Below are 19,022 nucleotides of genomic sequence, written 5' to 3' on the forward strand. Positions count from 1 at the left end.
TCCAGAGAGAGATTAGGGAAGTAGGCCAGTGGTTGAGAGCTCTTGTCCAGAATCCCCCAGTGAAGGGCCGGGCCGCCATTCCTCAGTGTGGAAGATGTTTGCTATACCTGAGTTTGATCTCTGGGAGACACATGGTGGAAGGAAAAAAATTACTCCTACCTTGTCACTCTGATCTTTATCCATACATGGTGGCATCAATATGTCCCACATACACGGGAACACACATGCACATGCACATACACACACATACAAAATAAAAAGAGGAACTTTTAAAAATCTAAATTCATAGCACCAGCCGGGCGGTGGCGGCGCACGCCTTTAATCCCAGCACTTGGGAGGCAGAGGCAGGCGGATCTCTGAGTTCGAGAGTTCGAGGCTAGCCTGGACTACAGAGTGAGTTCCAGGACAGCCAGGGCTACACAGAGAAACCCTGTCTTGAAAAAAACAAAAACAAAAACTAAATTCATAGCACCAAAGAAAAATGGACTTGCCCTCCCTTGATGCATGCCAGGAAAAGTTGGTATACATGAAACTGTCAGCACAAGGCCAGCCACACAGAAAGCAGCATGTGTCCGTGAGTGCTACCGTGAGCCCCTTCTTACTGCGCCATCGTGACTGCTTGGGTTAGTGGAAAGGATGCAGCATTTCCAGGGAGAGCCTGGCTGTTGTACATTTGGCCGGGTTCCAACATGACTCTACACCCAGAGAGGCAGAGCTGGAACCCCTCCAATTTGGGGGATGTTTTGGTTTTGATTTTTGGATGTGTCGGCTGTTGGTGACTTTCCCATTATTTAAGTAATAATCGCTGTCAGTTCAGCCTTGTCATTACCGGCTTAGTTTGTTATGGGTTATTTAGTTAAATTGCAATATATAATGATGTGGGTTTGCCTCCACCCCCGTGTGAGTGTGGCCTGCAATTTTCCACTAATTAGACTTTTTAAAGACACACAGGCATTTACCTACTCAAATCTGCATCATCTGTTTGCATGTTGCCAGAGCAAATGACAGTGGCGCCCACCCTCTCTGCGACCAGCTCCTATTACCATCCTGTTACTCCCCATGGGAAGCAGAAAGCAGCAGGGGCTCAGACAGCTGTCTCCTGCAGGGAGAGCCACCCAAACAAGAGGTCTGCACAAGAGGCTCTGGGTCTAAGTCGACAGCTGTGGCGGTCTGATGAAAGGACAGACTCCCAGCATCTTCACCCACCTGTTTCACATGAGTCAAGCATATGCTATAATTCTCATCAAATGGCTTTATTTCCCCACTGTGGGGAAGCTGTGCATAGGGTCTGTGGTTCCTGCACCCCAGGACCCTCTGGCCTCCTCTGCTTGTGGCTGGGCCCACAAAGGGGCCAACATTGCCAGCTCAGAGCTTGATCCACCCAAGGTGACGCTGCTTCTGGAGCAGGGTCCCTACGGTGACACTTGAAGTTTGTTTGGACGGCAACCCATGAACATGGGGTCCATGGTGAGGTAAGGCCACCAGTTGTGTAGCTTGAGGCCGGCTGAACCCAGTTCTAGGAATGAAGCCTCTCTGGATGCAAACACCTAGACATCCACCAGGAACGCTCAGTCTGGAAGAGACGGAGAGGAGGGCAGTGGGTGATAAGTACCAGGAAGTGAGAGAGTAGCAAAAAGAAACAGTGCTGGGGACATACTCAGTGGGCAAAGCGTCTATCACGCAAGCATGACCCCTGAGCTCAGACTGCCCTGGTTAGCTCTGTCAACCTGATGCGGCCTAGGGCCGTTTAGATCAAATTGACCTGTGGGCTGTCTGTGAGGGAGTATCTTGATTGACAATTGGTACAGGAAGGCCCGGCCCACTGTGGGCAATCCTATTTCCTTGGGTGAGGAGTCCTGAACTGTATGCTGAAGCTGAAGGCGTTGCGGTCCAGCAAACGGCGTGGTTCTGTGGTTTCTGGTGCATTTCTTTGGCTGAGAGCTTTCTGGTTATAGGTGAGAACGTCCAGGTTCTCCCCTGGCTTCCCTCACTGACAGACTGTAACCTGGAGGTACAAGCCAAATAAATCCTTCATCCCCTAAGTTGCTTTTGGTTGGTATTTTATCCTAGCAAGATATATGAAACCAGAACAAGCCAGGCTGTAGTGGCGCATGCCTTCAATCCCACTTGGGAGGCAGAGAGAGGCGGATTTCTGAGTTCGAGGCCAGCCTAGTCTACAGAGTGAGTTCCAGGACAGCCAGGACTAATACAGAGAAACCCTGTCTCAAACAAACAAAAACAAAACAAACAAACAAAAAAATGAAACCAGAACAAGCACACAGCACCCATTGTTAAAAAAAGGGGGGGGGGGGGGGGAGGGGGAGGGGTAGCGGGGAGGCACCTATGTTAACAAAAAAGGGGGGGAAGGTACGCTGGCACCCTAGGGTGAACATGGGACCCACTTCAAAAGCCAGGGGAGCAGGGCAGAAACAGATGGATTTCCCAGAGCTCACTGGCCAGCTTGGTCTGGCCAACTGGAGACCCCTGCGCCCAGGGATAGGTCCCGTTTCAAAGAATAAGGTGGAGAGAGAGAGGACGGCAGACATCAACCCTGGCCTCCACACGCATCCCCACACACAGTCAACAGAGCCTTCGGCAGACCAAGCACGGGACTCAGGAACAACGGGAAGGCGCACGGGGATGTCTCGCAGAAGCCCGGGACCACACTGACCTTTGGACCCAGGGGGGCTTGGAGGGGGTGGCCCCCCTGGAGGCAGCAAGGCAGAGTGGCTAAGGGCCTCAGCCATCCATGTCAGGACTCGCGAACAGTGTTGGACCTGGAAAGACAGGAGAAAGTGAAGGCAGGAGCAGGGAGCCAAGCTGTCCCAGCCCTGCCAGCCCACGTCTCGCCATGCCCAAGTCTTCACCTCTCTCTCCAGCCCCCTCAGACGCCGGTCATACTCTCTGATCTGTCCCAGCTGCTTCAGTGCAGTGTCCACCCTAAAAAGAGAGTGCATTCTCGCAGCTGAAGTCACAACATCCCACCTGCAGATCCTGTCCATACCAGGTCCCCGCCTCACTTCTGAGACGTGCGTTTCAGACGCTCAGAGTCACTGTCGCGCTTGTCACGAGCTTGTGCCAATAGGAAGTTCTCTTTGTGCACAGACTCCCAAGTCAGCAGCTTCCGCTCCGCTTCCTTAGAGAGACAGACACCTGGAGGGCCAAGTCCCAGGAATCAAAAGGCAGGCCCACTTGGGAACTTCTCCCTTCCCCAAAGCCACCAAATTCCTCATGCCTCATCCCCAGATGGGTGGAGACCTGACTCCCCCAGCCCCACCCACCAGCCTTTCTTTTCCCCTCCCCAACACATCCCCCCACCCCCCACCCCCGAGCCCCGCTCCCTTGCAGACCAAGCTTCATTCTCACGGAAGTGCTCGAAGACTGGGGAGGAGGGCAAGTGAGCCCTACGACACCTGCGCAGCCACTTGATGAGGAGGCGCACGTGAGAGATGATGATGAGGGGTGGGGCCAGGGCAGGCCGCGAATGGAATTCCCGGATGAGGCTGTAGCGCTGTGCCTTCCAGTAGAGGTCGCTGTTGCCATGCACTTTGCTGAAGGTGTAGCTGTGGAGGCCAGAGGTCGAGAGTCAGTGGAGGCCAATAAAAGACCTTGATCATAGGATTGGATTATGAGTCGAGATAGAGATGGCTCAGCGGTCAAGAGCATGTGGCACCTGCAGAGGACTCGCATCCAGTTCCCAACACTAATATGGAAGCTCCAATTCCAAAAGATCAGTGCCGCCTTCTGGTCTCTGTCAGCACTGTACTCACGTGATATGCATACATACATACATACATACATACATACATACATGCTGGCAAACACTCGTACACACACAATAAAAATCAAAATTTTATATGCAAGTGCCTGTGGAGACCAGACGAGGCTGTGAGACCCCTTGGAAACGGACCTGCAGACATCAATGAGTCCTGCTATGTGGGTTCTAGCGTCTCTGGTCCTCATGACTGAGCTATAAATACTCTTAGCTGCTGAGCTATCTCTCCAGCACAAATGCTTGTTTATTTAATGCTTGTCCGTGAACATGTTTGTATATGTACAGGTGCATATGTGTGTGCGCACATGAAGCCCGAAGGATAACCTGCTGTGCTCCTCAGGATGCTGCCCACACTTTGAAGCATGGTGTCTCACTGGCCAGAAGCTCACTGGGTAATAGAATAGACCAGAATAGAATAGAATAGACCAGTAATCCTCAGAGAACCTCTGGTCCCAGTACTGGGATTACAATAATCCAACAATGGATGAAAATTGTGCTTGGATTCTGGGCATCAGGCTCAGGCCCTTGAGCTTGCAAGACAAGTACTTTACTGACTGAGCCATGCCCACCCCACCCCGCCATCCTGTCTTTGATTTTTGGTTTTTTGAGACAGAGTTTCTCTGTGTAGCCCTGGCTATCCTGGAAATCACTTTATAGACCAGGCTGGTCTTGAACTCAGAGATTCACTGGCCTCTGCCTCCCAAGTGCTAGAATTAAAAGCATGAGCCATAATTACCTGGTTTTTTTTTTTAGGTTTGTTTATTTTGCATGTATAGCTATTTTGCCTACATGTATGTCTGTGCATATTACCCACAGAGGCCAGAAGAGGATGTCAGGTCTCCTAGAACTGGGATTTCAGGCAGTTGCGAGCTCCCATGTGGTTGCTGGGAATCGATCCCATGTCTTCTATAAAAGCAGTCAGTGAGCTTATCCACTGAACCATCTCTCCAGCCCATTGGATTTTGATATAGGGTTTCATGTACCCCAGACTTCTGATTCTCCTGCCTGACCTTCCAAGTCCTGGGACAGCAAGCTTGCTCCACCGGACCCTCCTGAGCCCAGTTCTAACAAGGACTTTAAGCCCAGTGTCTTTAATGCACTTTCCTGAATGGACACAAAGATTGAAGTAGGGCCTGTCCTCACACTACAAACCAAATTAACTCCAAATGGGCCAATGATCTACAGATAAGAGCTAAAACCGAAAACCAACTCCTAGCAGAAGCCTGGAAGTAAGTCTCCAGACTCTGGAGTTTGGACTGACCCTCTGTATGGGATTGTAAAATGTGTGGGGTTTTTAAATTTTTTCTTTTAATGTTTCCTTTTCTTTCAAATAGTAACCAGTTCTCTTAACTCCCTGCCAGCCCTCTTCCCAGTTTCCAGCGTTTCTCCCAACTGATCTTCCCTCAGCTGCCAGCAGTCTGCTTAAACAGTCTTTCTACCAGTTTTCCCAATACCAGCAACTCCAAACGCTAACAACTGTTCCAGCCTATCTGCTCAGCTCAGCTTCTCCTGGCTCAACTGCCTTCTCTTCTCACTCTGCTAGCCCAATCCCAAGCCCTTGGCATCAGGCAATTCTAACAGCTAAGAATTCTATTGTTTGTTTGTTTTTCTTTTTGTTTTCCAGACAGGGTTTTTCTGGTACCCCTGGTTGTCCTAGAATTCACTCTGTAGACCAGACTGAGCTAGAACTAAGAGATCTGCTTGCCTCTGCCTCCCAAAGTGCTAAGATTAAAAGGTCAGCTCAGCTAAGAATTCTTTAAAAACTAGTTAATTAGCAACTGGGGATCCTTTGAAGGACCAGACACACAGAATAAAGCACATTATGTGGGACAAAAGCAAAAGTATAAGCACAAAAATCAGGGCTGAGAGACGGCTCAGCTGAAGTTAAGAGCACTGGCTGCTCTTGCAAAGGATCCAGATTCAGTTCCCAGCATCTACTTGATGACTCACAATCACCTGTAACTCCAGTTCCAGAGGCTCCAATGTCCTTCTTCTGACTTCTGCAGGCACTGTCCACACACATGGTACACACACATACATGCAGACAAAACATTCATACACATAAGTAAAACAAACTGCAAACAACAAAACAAGTCACTAAAATGGGCTTCATCGAAAGAAAAAGCATTTAGCACTCTGGAGGCCCATGCATGTGACCCCAATGCTAGGATGCAGAGGCAAGATCACCCTAAATTTCAAGATCAACCTAGGCTACAGAGTGAGACCCTGCCTCAGCGATGCCAAAACAGTAGCAACAAGTCTTAAAATCCAAGTAAGGCTCAGGATCGGGCCAGCACTGGGTGAAAGTCAGGACATGGCGCATATTCAACAGGCTCAAGTTGGGAAAAGCCCCGGGTGGCCAGGCCAGGCCCACCTGAACATGGCGATGAGCAGATTGAGCAGCAGGATATTGGCCACCAGCAGGAAGACGACGAGGAGCAACACCACCAGCCAGTTGGCATACTGGGACACACAGGAGCCTGCGACGGGCCCCTCCGGGTGAGCCCAGGAGCCCCGCTCCACAGAGCAGTTACCTGGATTCATGAGGGCCACTGCAAAGGGAACACTGGATGTTAGCAGAGGGAGGCAGGGAGAAAGGGGAGATGGGAGACAGAGACACAGTCAGAGACCAGCCGAGAGAGAGACCTAGACTCAGCCGGGGAGCGCTTTCCTACCATCCATTTCCTCCTGGGGAATTTGTCCGAAGATCTGCAGATACGGACGGTAGAAGACCCTGCGAAGCATACTCGGTAGACTGCGGTCCTGGGGCCTCAGGATACCCTCTGTGGCCACCCCATAAGCTACAAGCCACACGCAGAGGAAGAAGAGGAAGAAGAATACATCCTTCATCTGGAAGCAGAGGGAGATGTGGGTGAAACGACCCGATTCTTTCCTCCCTAGCTCCACCCCTTCTCAGAACAGCCCCTACCCCAGCCCTGGCTACTACAGCATCCTCAAAGGTCTTTCCCTTCCTGTCCTGCCCTGCCCACCTCAGAAGCCCTACCTACCCCCTGGCCACATTCTATCCCCAGGTCCACATCCAGTTACTTAAAGGCAAGGCCCTCCCTTTCAGACTCTACTCCCCCAACCCCTCCCCATCTCCTCTGTTGTCCCTCTAGGTTCTGCCTTTCATCCCTGGCTCCGCCCCTGCACTCCAGGTCCCATTCTCTCCCACCTTGCCCTGCCCCTCTTCCTCAGACTCACCATTTTGCTCACGATGACAATCTTGGGCCCCAGCTGCTTGTTCACCGTGAAGATGTGCAGCAGGCGCAGTGTGAAGACCATGAAGTCAAGGCAGAGGACGGTGCGTCCCAAGTCAAACAGTCCACGGGTCAGCCTGAGGAGTGGGGAGAGAGCACAGCTCAAATTGGGGTGTCTCGTCAGACGAAGCTGAGGACTCACGGGGCAGAAGCAGGGACCCTCTGACCAGCTTTCTCTGGTCTCAGTATGGATGGATGGCCTTCTAAGAATCATGTTTGGAATTTGCCATGCCACGCGCCTGTCATCCAAGAGCTGGGGAGCCCAAGAAGGAAGAATCTCTGGGAATTCCAGACAGGCTTCCCAGGGCTACAGAGTGAGACCCTGTCCCCCCAAAAGAGGAGAGGACCCCTAAAATATGGAGTGGTCAGAGGTGCATAAATAAAAATATTTACAGGGTGCAGACCGACAGAGGTTGTAAATCTGATTTGATTGACAGCTCCAGGTTACAAAGCACCAGGTATTGCCTAGCGTGTCCTCACGGGGGCGCTCACAGCTACTGCTTTCCTACAGGCAGGCAATCTACGATGTAACCGATCCACCTGTCCTTTGACCCACTCACTTTACACCAGGGATGTAAACTTATTTTTTGCAACAACAAAAATTAGAAATAGAAATAACCTAAGTGTCCATCTGGAGGGCACTGGCTTAAAGGAAGACAAGCCAATTAGACTGGAGGTGACCATGTTTCTTCTTTCCAAGATGCAATGATTTGTCAGTCCTTGGAAATGGGTACGTAATAAAATGTATCGAATATACCCTCGACAGTGGCTTTCCTGCACTCCTCAGGGCTGAGGCCCTGACTTCTCAGATGATACATTACACTAAACACTGCCTGGGACAAGCAGAAATATTAGTTTGCTAAGCCCACTTATCTCCCTTCTGTTTGTATAAATTATTCATACCAGGTTTCTCTGTTTCAAACTCAGGTGGACTGGAGGAAACCTACTTCTTGGTATGCCAGCTGCGGAATGCTTTGGTGAAGGGGGTGGTAGGTGACTGTCCATCATCTAGGGCACTCCACCACTGAGCCATAGCCACAGTCTCTCACTGGAGGGTTCTGGGCAGGGGCTCTACCAGTCCCCTGCTCACCCACCTGCAGCCAACGCCCAGCAGGAAGCAGGTGAGTGCCAGCAGGTCACACTGGTTCCAGGTATCTGAGAGGTAGAGGTGCAGGCGATGGCGCAGGGGAGCTTGGCCGGGACCAGGTCCACCGCTGGCCAGGCTACCCCAGCCCCCGCCCAGGCCCTGCCGCAGCTCCTCGCACAGCAGTGTGAAGGCCCAGAAGTACAGCAGCAGCTCGAAGACGCCTGGCTCTGTGGGCTGGAACTCCACCAGCAACACGTGTGCAAACAGCAGCAGGAACAGCAGGTAACTGACCACGTTACCCAGGAAGGCAGTCACTGGGGCGCCCCAGAAGTACGACCAGCGCTTGGAGCAACCACCACAGCAGAGGGCGCGTCCTGGCCGCCGCCTCCGTCTCCTCTCAAGGGCCACTTTTGCTGAGGGCTCCGCAGGCCTGAAAGACAGCAAGCCTCAGGGAGCAGAGCCTGGACTGGCTGCCCACCTTGCAGTCTAACTTCCATGTTGTCCCACTCCATATTCTGGGGACCTAAAGACACAGTCAATCCCAGCATATCTGAGGTTGAGGCAGAAGAATTGCCTCGAGTTCCAGGCCAACCTGATATACAGAGTGAGGGAGGAAGGAACATAAAACATGGGATGAGGGTTCATCAGAGACTGAGGCAGGAGGATTGCCATGTGTTTGATGCTAGCCTGAGCTTTGTGAAGAAACAAAACAAACATCAAAGGAAAAAAATCTGAGCATAAACCCTGCATGGTGTCAACCAACTTTAATCCCAGCAAACTGCAGGAGGATTCCTATAAGGCACTATCTACATAGCCAGCTCCACACCATCCAAAGATAGAGAGAGAAACCTGCATAAAACAAACAAACAGCCAGGCGGTGGTGGTGCAGGCCTTTAATCTCAGCACTTGGGAGGCAGAGGCAGGTGGATTTCTGAGTTTGAGGCCAGCCTGGTCTACAGAACAGCCAGAACTACACAGAGAAACTACACAGAGAAACCTTGTCTCAAAAAAAACAAAAAACAAACAAACAAACAAAACAAAAACAAGCCACACACAACAACAACAAACCACTGAGCACAATATCTGTCTTTAAAACTGACCAGAAGCCAGGCGGTAGTGGCACAGGCCTTTAATCCCAGCACTTGGGAGGCAGAGGCAGCAGATTTCTGAGTTCGAGGCCAGCCTGGTCTACAGAGTAAGTTCTAGGACCGCCCGGGCTGCCCAGAAAAACCCCGTCCCCAAAAAAAAAAAAAAAAAAAAAAAAAACAACAACAACAAAAAAAAACCTGACCAGAAACTCACAGTATGTTTCAGGAGCCTGGAAGGGCTTTAGATCTTAAACCACAAGGGGTGGGGGGCTTTGTTGAGGTCCATCTACTTCCTCCTGGTCAAAAGGTTAGAATGTGAGGGTCCTGAGGGACCCTGCAGGCGACAGGGCAGGCTGTAACCCTTGAACTGATGAGACTGAAAAGCCAGTGTGGACTGATGGCTAATTCGAAAAGTCTAGCACCAGGTCCAACGTCAACGTATTTAAAACACAGTTCAATCTGGGAAAAGGCTTCCAGGCAACAATCAGTTCCTCAGTTCAATTCCAGGTGCACAGTAAAGCTTAGTCTGACTGCCTAGAAATGCTTTATGTGACCAGGAGGGGAGGTTCTACAGCTAAAAGGCCTAGAATGTAGTATGGTCAATGACTAATAACAGAGGTCAGCAGGCCATGAAGTACATGTGACATCTCCCCAAAGGGTGGTCAATGGTCTAGGAAGACAGAGTCTGGAATGGGCATTCTGGGGGATTTGGATGAGGTCTGCCTCTGCAGACAGCAGAAAAGTCACCAGGTTGTTAACAAAATCTATTCCCAGATGTCTGGGCAGGAAAACAGGGATTTTCTCTCCTCCACTGAGAAGAGGCCTCTGTGTGTATAACATTCCTGGTTTCCCTGGTGATCTGTGGGCACAAAGACCCTTGTGCCCCAACACTCTTCATCTGGCCTTGCGTGGAGACAGGACATTCTAAACTAGTCCAAACATCACATAGCACTGTGGCCTCCTCTTATGGCCATGAAAGAGACTCAGCAAACCAAGTGTCTGCCACATGAACTTGATCCCCGGGGTGAAAGGAGAGAACCGGCTTCTACAAGTTGTCCTCTGGACTCCACACCCTTGCAGGGTGTGTACAAATACAATGTACAAATAACAAAATGGAATCTGATTTAGAAAAAATGTAAGGGGCTGAAGAATTGGTTCAGCAGTTGAGAGCACTGGCTGCTCTTCCGGAGGACCGGGTTTGACTCTATAACTGGGAATTCCTAGAAAGATGCTGTTTGCAGAGGCTGATTGACTGATAAAGAGGTCAGAGACTGTGCCGAGCCAGGATGTTACCATCAGATAGTCTAATTTCTTTTGGGCTATCTTTAACCCCTTGTCTGCATCAGCCTCAGATCTAACACCTTGATAAACAGATACAAATTTTGCAATGTATGAATTTCACAGGACCCTATACTCTAACAATAGACACCTAAGAACGCAGTAAAATAGGACCTGAGTCCAAGGCTGAAGTTCTGTCTGCCCTATCTGCTCACTTAATATTTCTACCACTGTATTTTGAAATGCCTTAATTTATAACTTTCTTTGTTCTGTTACTATAAAAACTTCATGAAACTATTTCCACGCTTGAACACAGAACTAACTTAGCTCTGTTTCCAGGCTTAGTTCATTCCCTGGCTCTGTCTCTTATTCTATGTGAAGTGGTAGTTGTGGACTTGGTTTGTTTTTTTGTCATGGGGTGTGTGTGTGTGTGTCGTATGTATGGTGTGTGACAATTCCCAGTCCTGGTCTCAGAGGGCAACTGTATGCACATACCCCACAACACTCAAATTCACACACACACACACACACACACACACAATTAAAAATAAAACCTTTTAAAGTATCTAAGGGGTTAATCCAGCACAGCCTGCCAGTCACTTGTCCTAGAGTCTTCCTCTGCTCCAGGGAGTCTGAGTCACTTGACGGAGAGGGAAAGATTAATTATCCCCTAAATGACACAATGCAATACAGTTTACTTTTGTTTCCCTGGAGACGACAATCCTAATCCTCCACATGCAACCTGCCTGATTTTCTGACTCCTAACTCAGAAGAACACAAAATCTTTCCCTCTCTTTTTCCATGTCTTTGTTTGTTTTGGATACTTCCCAAAGCTGGGGCTTGATTTCCTTGGTGCTCTGGGCTACCTTCTCTCATGCATGCTACTGCTTGCCAACCTCCGCAGCAAAAGGAGTGGCTTCTTCTCTTCCTCTTCACAGTCGCCTGCTCTGTTGCTTTTCTCTCAGCCTCTAATTAAAGGGTCCCAACCTTCTTTCTGAGTCCATTTCTAAATTATTTTATTAACCAGACTAAGAACCCTGGACAGGTGATGAGAGGTCAAGGTTTGATGTTTCCCTCAGTCGCTTCCCATCTTATTTTTAACACAGGACTTGCTGATTCAGCTGCACAGACTGACCCACAAAGCCCCAGGGATCCTTCCTTCTCTGTCTCCCAGGACTAGTGCAGGCATGCGCTGCCACGCCTAGATTTTATTACAGCTGCTGGGAATCTGAACTCAGCTCCTCATGCTTGTGTGCTAGGCACCTAACTGGCTGACCTCTTGATCTTTCGTTTTGTTTTCCTGTAGGTTTTGTGTTGTTTGTTTGGCCTGGGATGGAACCCAGGGCCACAAGGAGCTTAGACAAGTCCTCGGCAACTACACATATTGAGCCTGGTCTTTAAAAGTTCTTCACAGGAACTGCAACATAGTGACAGAGCAACCGCACAGGGCTAGAAACACAATAGAGAAGCAAGTAAGTACTCCCTAGCTAAGCAACAGCAGGAGACCACAGGCAGCCCAACCCAAACTGATTTCTTGTGATGACATCCTTGTACTCAGAGCCAATTTTTAAAGTTTTAACTGTGTGTGTATGTGTGTGTGTGCGTGTGTGTGTGCGTGTGTGTGTTGCCCTGCATGGGAGTGGGTGAACTAGGAAAGATGGAGGTCAGACAGAAGAAGTACTTAAGAATCATTTCTCTGGGGCTGCAGAGATAGCTCAGTGGTTAAGAGCTCTGACTGCTCTTCCAGAGGTCTTGAGTTCAATTCCCAGCAACCACATGGTAGCTCACAACCATCCGTCATGGGATCTGATGCTCTCTTCTGTTGTGTCTGAAGACAACTAAAATAAATAAATAGAATTGTTTCTTTCTTGAACTTAGATCTTTCCTCTTCCTTGGCACCAAACACCAAATTTTTAAATCAGTCCTTGAGTGTAGTCTACTAGAAATTACCTCAGCATCTTCTGTGGCTCACTGAAGCCATCAACTCCTAAAAGCTCTACCCTCCACTAGTTCAGGGCTTGCTCCAGTGGCTGATGGGAAGTGGGAGTTGGCGTGATCCTGAAATTGCCGGTGATGGTGACCTCACCCTCACCTTCACCCCACAGTGCTGGGCTGTCACTCACCCAGGAGGGCCTGCTCCGTTGATGCTGCTGTCCATATCAAACTCAAGGTCCTTCTGTGTGGGCTCCTCCTCTGACTTCCTGCCATGAGGGGCAGGACACAGAGTAAGAAATAGAGGTGTTCTTGAGAAAGACCCAGACTTAGATTACCACAAAGAGTGCAGAGAGATAAGGGAGTTGCCCTCCTCCAGAGCCATGGCCTAAAAAGTAGAGAAATTGCATAGAGAGATAACGAAAAGGCACTACAACAACCCCCACCTTCCAGAACATTCCCTCCAGAGAAGGGAAAGAGTGCCCTTTTCAGGGAAGTGACGTACGAGGTGGCCAGGTAAGAGGGCAGAGAGACATGAGCAGGAGTGAGGGACTGAGCCCCAGCCGAGGGCACTGACCTGAAGACGATAAGGTTGGTGTAGATGAGAGGCGGACAGAAGAAGGTGAGAAGCAGGGCCCAGATGGGGGTCGTGCTGTCCATCTCTCCCCACCACTTCTGTGTCAGCAGAGACTGCGGAATGCGGGAATGTTAGAGTCCGCCTCCACAGCACCCAGCCCGAGACCCTGAGGAGGGTCTCAACTGTTAGAGCATGGGGCACAGTCCTCAGAGGCAGCCTCCTCGGGTTCAGCCAGGAAAATAGAACAGCCAATTTTTCTTTTATTGTGTGTGGGTGTTTTGCCTGCCTGCATGCCTCTGCACCATTGTGGGGGCTAAGACTATGTTTTAAGTTTAAATTACTGTGCTTAAGAGATCTATAAAACAAAAGTGTTCCGAATTCAGCTCAAAAACTGTGGTAGTAATCTTATTCTCACCCCGTGAGATTAACATCATACCTGGTGTCCAGATAGGTAAGAAGAGGGACCAGAGCCATAGAACTAGAGTTACAGATGGCTGTGAGCTGACTACAAGACGGAGAATCAAACCTTCCTCTGCAGGAGCAGCCTGTGTCCTTAACCAGTGAACCATTCCTCCAGGCCCAGAGCAGCCAACTTTTATTGACATCAAAAAGGGCAGACGCTGTGCCAAGCACTTTGCATGGACCAAATCACTTAACCCAAGAGGGTGAGTATTTTCTCTTTCTCATACACAAGACTGGCTAAAAACAGACAAACAGACAGACAAGCAGCCAGCCAGACAAACAGACGGAAATCAGCAGAACTGGAATCCAGGCACTCCACCATGCTGAAAGCAGAGGGCTCGGGGTTATCGGTTGAAATGCCGCTAAAGTCACCCCAGTAAGCAAGGCAACAGAACCTCTTGTTGGGACAAACCGGACTTCCGATTAGAGTAGACAGGGCTTCCTGCTTTGAGTGTGGGAATGTTTGAGCTCCTGTCAGATTTCAATTCATGTTACTGACAGTTTTCAAAATGTGAGTGTCACCACTGGAAAGACTGTAGGGAGTGACAGGGCTTCCCTCAGGGAAAGATTTCCTAAACCAAAGCTTGTGTTTATCTAAAACACTAGATGATGTCCCTAGGAACCTTCTCACTGTGCAGACTCAGAGCTACAAACAGCTTAGAGAAGGGGGACAATGGGCTGCAGAGACGGCTCAGAGGTTAAGAGCACTGGCTGTTCTTCCAGAGGACCGGGGTTCAATTCCCAGCTGTCCACATGGTAGCTCACAACTGTCTGCAACTCTAGTTCCAGGGGACCTCACACCCTCACATAGACATACATGCAGGCAAAACACCAATGCCCATCTTTAAAAAGAAATTGGGCCGGGCGGTGGTGGCACATGCCTTTAATCCCAGCACTTGGGAGGCAGAGGCAGGTGGATTTCTGAGTTCGAGGCCAGCCTGGTCTACAGAGTGAGTTCCAGGACAGCCAGGGCTACACAGAGAAACCCTGTCTCGAAAAACCAAAAACAAAAAAATTGGAAAAAGCTTCCTGTTGAGGAAGTGGCCCTTCCTTTAGGAGGAGAGGAACTCCCCTGTGAGAATGAGTGATTTCCTATGTGAGAAATGGTACTTCCTGGTAGCAACAACACTGCCTGGAGGAAAGGTTATAGATGAGTCTTCTTGTGAAACAACGTTTTCTAAGGCAGTGGTTCTCAATGGTCTTAATGCTGTGACCCTTTGATACAGTTCTTCATGTTGTGGTGACCCTATAAAATTCCCATTGCTACTTTATAACTATAATTTGCTACTGTTATAAAACAAAAAATTCTTTTCTTTTCTCTTTCTTTTTTTTTTTTTTTTTTTTTTTTGAGACAAGGTTTCTCTGTGTAGCCCTGGCTGTCCTGGAACTCACTCTATAGACCAGGCTGGCCTCGAACTCAGATTCACCTGCCTCTCTGCCTGCAAGTGTTGGGATTAAAGGCGTGTGCTGCCACCACTGAATTTGCTGTTATGAATCTTAATGTAACTATATGATATTCTACCCCTGTGAAAGGGTTGTTCAATCCTCAAAGGTTAAGAAGTACTGTTCTAGGGACAAGTGGACTCTGTGTGTGGGGCTCATGGTTGTCTGAGTCACGCGCTCACCTGTACGCCATCCTGGGCAAAGAACGCTCGGGCATCAGCCTGCATGGCAAGCTGGAGGCAGGTGGCCTCTCCCCAGAGGGGACAGCGGCGCAGAAGAAGGCGGGCTGCTCGCTCTTCACTGTTGTGGTAACACTCGCCAAAGAGGTCTGGGGACAAGAACACAGATGAGGATGAGGGCAGCAGGGAGGCGCCTGTGTGCACCCACGCACCCTGCCCCACGCACCCACACTCATGTTTTCAAATGTGGCAGCAAGGTCCTTCCGCCGTGCAGCCTCCTCAGCCTCCCACTCCAGGCGAGCCATCACTCGGAGTAAGAGACAGGCCCCAAGGGCAGAGGCCACTGAGTTGGAGCCCTGAAGAGACAGGGAAGCGGAGATGGTGACTTTAGACCCTGCAGAGATGTTTGGAGAAGGAACAGAGAGAAATCATGTGACTGTGGCAGAGCAAAAGTTAATGGAGTCATTAAGGTCAAGGATCATCCAGACAAATGCACGCTGCCCATAGTCAAGGTCGCTATCATCACATCAAAGATGTCAGGTGGCTGAGCAGTGGCCTGGAGCACTGCAGTGCTCTTTTCCTGGGCACTGAGTTCAATCTGGGAAGATAATGTCATCATTGTATACATCTTTAAAAAATTCCGAGTGGGGGTAGGGGGAAGGGTCACAGGCAGCATTCATGAGGTTGAGGCAGGAGAATCGCAGGGTCCTGGCAAGTCTAGGTTACACAGGAAGACTCTGTCTCAGCAAATCAGAACTACAAGTGGGGATGGCAGTACCCACTGGGTAGAGTGCTTGCCTAGCGTGCACAAAGCCTTGGGTTTGATTCGCAGCACCACATGAATCAAGGATAACAGGAAACATTCAACACCATCCTAGGCTGATATCAAGTTCAAACCCCGCCTGGGCTATGTATGACCCTGCCTCAAAACAAACCCAAAAGAAAGTCAGTGAATTGAGTCCAGGTTGGCTGAGGTCAGAGGTCAGAGCAGTCTACGGAGCCTTGGTGTCTGTAAGCACAGAGGGTCAAGGTGAGGTCCGCAGGATGCTGGGATGAGGGGGAGCACTTACCTTCTCCCAGAAATAAAGAGCCATCTGGGCTCGGTTCAACAACAGAGCCCAAATAAGCAGGTCACTCCAGGGGGCTTGTTCAAGGCTGGTGTCCGTTGACGGTTGCATGTTGGCCCAGTCCATAAGCAGAGAGTCCTGAACACACAGAGAAGCCTATCAAGAACTAGCCCCGCCCCTGGGCTTACCATACCCTCTCTCAAACACCTTTCCCCATCTTACTACCTACCCCTCTTCCCAAAGCCCTGTCCCCTTCCCAGATGCAGCCCCACCTCAGCCTTGACGGGCCTTACATTCTCTCTGTGGTCCTGGCCCAGATAGGAGTTTCGGGTGTTCCTGGCAGGGTACCTCGGTGCACATGTTTCTCCCAACAGAGTCCTCAGAACTTGCCCCACATTAGGAGATCGGAGCTCTGCAGCTCCATTTACGGGTGGGGATTTGCTGCTGCTAGCATGGGACGCCTGGTCCAGAAGACTACGGATCAGCGAGTTAGGGGACACCGCACTGTACAGTTGGGCCAGGCGCACGGGGGTCAGGAAGTGTCCCAGGCTAAGGCCATGGGAGATTAGCAAGCGCACAAACTCAGGCCGGTCATTCAGCAGAGCATCCATGAGAGACGCCTCCAGGTGGAAAGACTGTGGGAGGGAAAGGGACGGGACAGTGATACGCTGAGGCAGGCATGCCGGGTGAACTCAGATACGGAGGATGAGATGCAGAGGCCACAAATGAAGCATGATAGACAGACAGACCGACAACTGACTGACTGACTGACTGATCGACTAGTGGTCACCCACTGATAGATAGTGGGTGGACAGATAAATAAGTGGGTGGAAGGGTTGGTGGGTGGATAGATGAAAGGATTCATGGGAGGATGGATATGTGGGGTAGGCTGCTGGGTGGCAAGAGCGTGAGAAGGGTTGAGTAAGTGCATATTGGTTGCATGGATGGCTAGAGAGCTGGATGGGTGGGTAGATGGATGGATGGGTGGATGGACAGACAGATGGGTGGGTGGATGGACAGCATGTGGATGATAGATGGGCGGGTAGACAGGGAAACAAGAAATAAGTCAGGGACAGAGGAACAATCAGAGATGAGTGGCCAATTAAAGAAAGGCCAGACAGATCTTGATGGAAGGTAGGCCCAGGTATCCAAGAGCTCATGCAGAAAAGGAAGCGGACCCAGGTCCTGACTCCTCACCCGCCATTGGATGTCCCCACGGAAAAGTTCACTTTGGGCGATGTCCACACGGTTCCAAGCCACAGCCAAACGCAGCTCATCCAGATAGGCCGAGGCCTCAGAGCTCCCACAGGCTGGAAGGATGAAAGGGAGAGGTGGGGCTCAGGGGAAGGGTGGGGACAGAGGGCGATGTCCGTCCATCTTGCTGTTTCATCTACAGAACTGGAATCGGAGGGACCCTCTCGACAGCAATGTCAGCTGCTAACAATGACAAGTGAGTCCAAATGGCGGCCATCTTCAGCTTGCCCGGCAGTCCCAAAGGTTGGCCCAGAGGCCAACCCAACACTGGCCCAAAAGGGGGTGGTGAACATGCCCAGGATCATACAACCTTCCATTTTATTTTGAAAAGCAAAAATATATTATGAGTGAGACATATTGTCATTCTGTACTTCTCTTCTCCGGTACTGCTTCCAAAGTGTCAAGAGAAAGAAAGCAAACAGTTGTTGAAATCCTGCTTGTCCATGGATGGATGGGTGAAGGGCTTGGTGCGTGGCTGGGCTGGTGGATGGTTAAGGGGTATATGGTGGCAGTGGGTCAGTTGGATGAAGGGGTTCGTGAGTGGATGGATGAAGAGTTTGCACATATGTCCCCTCAAAAGAAACAAACAAAATTCCCTGTGCCTTCACTTGGCATTCTTTATCTGCAAGCTCCTGCCCTTCACCTTCCTGTTTGCTTTGTCCCACACCCGTTTTCTTGAAGTCAGCTTACTCAGGATCCACTCCTCATGTCCCATAGCCCATAAGCCCCTGAGCCACTGTTCCGTGCCAGCGGCCGTAGCACGTCTCCAGTGCTATGTCCGTGTTCTGCGTCTCTTCAGTCTCTTCCTCTGCTCATGGTCTCCTGTCTTCGCCAGCCCACCCTTCCTGCTCCACAAGGGCCTCACGAACACGGTCTGGTCTTGTTGCCCCCACCCTTGCCTCTCAGGGGAAAGTCCTGGCCTCCAGTTCTTCATCTGGTAGGGCCTGCGTCTCTCGATACTCTTGACTCCAGGACTCTCTGCCAAGTACACATGTCCCGGTGTCTTCTGTCTCCTCAGACATATCCCATGCTCGAGACCGCACCATGCAGACCTAAATCCTCAGCCACACAAAGCCGCTACCTAGGGGACTAGTGCAAAATCTTTCTCTTCCCTCTGAGCCTGAGGTGGTGGCAGTGGTCACATGAGCCTCTTCAGCCAAGATACAACCCACATGCACATCTCACAGAATGGTGTGATTTAAGGTGAATGGAAAGGCGGTTATGTGGATTGAATTGTTAATGGATGTGTCAATGAATAGTTGAAGAACTGATGGGTAGTGAGTAATTAAAGGCGAATAAATGGACAGGCGGGCTATGGTGAGTGTATAGATGGACGACTGAGAGGGTGGCTAGGTGACCGACTGAGGACAATCAGATGTTGTATGGATGAGTAGATGAATAGGCCAGTGGATGGATGAATAGACATGTGTAAGTGGGTGGGTGGGTAGCTGGATGGATGGATGATGGATGGATGATGGATGGATGATGGATGGATGGATGATGGATGGATGGATGATGGATGGATGGATGATGGATGGATGGATGGATGGACGGACAGACGGATGATGGATGGATGGATGGATGGACGGACAAGTGGATGGATGGATGGATGGATGGATG

General features: G+C 50.2%; 1 protein-coding gene across 1 annotated transcript in view; it reads right to left on the minus strand.

The window, feature by feature from the left end:
• Nucleotides 1–1,237: 1,237 nt before the first annotated feature.
• Nucleotides 1,238–19,022, minus strand: part of Trpm4 (transient receptor potential cation channel subfamily M member 4) — a 30,119-nt gene continuing 12,334 nt past the window's right edge. The window contains exons 10-25 of the mRNA XM_028788875.1: nt 17,346–17,458; nt 16,442–16,783; nt 16,152–16,286; nt 15,308–15,437; nt 15,085–15,230; nt 12,998–13,110; nt 12,612–12,689; nt 8,130–8,552; nt 6,980–7,112; nt 6,451–6,625; nt 6,150–6,327; nt 3,367–3,563; nt 3,021–3,153; nt 2,868–2,940; nt 2,672–2,777; nt 1,238–1,573 (exon numbers count right to left, since the gene is read on the minus strand). Coding sequence (XP_028644708.1) covers nt 1,569–1,573; nt 2,672–2,777; nt 2,868–2,940; nt 3,021–3,153; nt 3,367–3,563; nt 6,150–6,327; nt 6,451–6,625; nt 6,980–7,112; nt 8,130–8,552; nt 12,612–12,689; nt 12,998–13,110; nt 15,085–15,230; nt 15,308–15,437; nt 16,152–16,286; nt 16,442–16,783; nt 17,346–17,458 — 2,480 coding nt within the window. The 3' untranslated portion in view covers nt 1,238–1,568. The remainder of the gene's footprint in view (nt 1,574–2,671; nt 2,778–2,867; nt 2,941–3,020; nt 3,154–3,366; nt 3,564–6,149; nt 6,328–6,450; nt 6,626–6,979; nt 7,113–8,129; nt 8,553–12,611; nt 12,690–12,997; nt 13,111–15,084; nt 15,231–15,307; nt 15,438–16,151; nt 16,287–16,441; nt 16,784–17,345; nt 17,459–19,022) is intronic.

Source organism: Grammomys surdaster, unplaced genomic scaffold, assembly GCF_004785775.1.
Source record: "Grammomys surdaster isolate TR1022 unplaced genomic scaffold, NIH_TR_1.0 125769, whole genome shotgun sequence".
NCBI lineage: Eukaryota > Metazoa > Chordata > Mammalia > Rodentia > Muridae > Grammomys > Grammomys surdaster.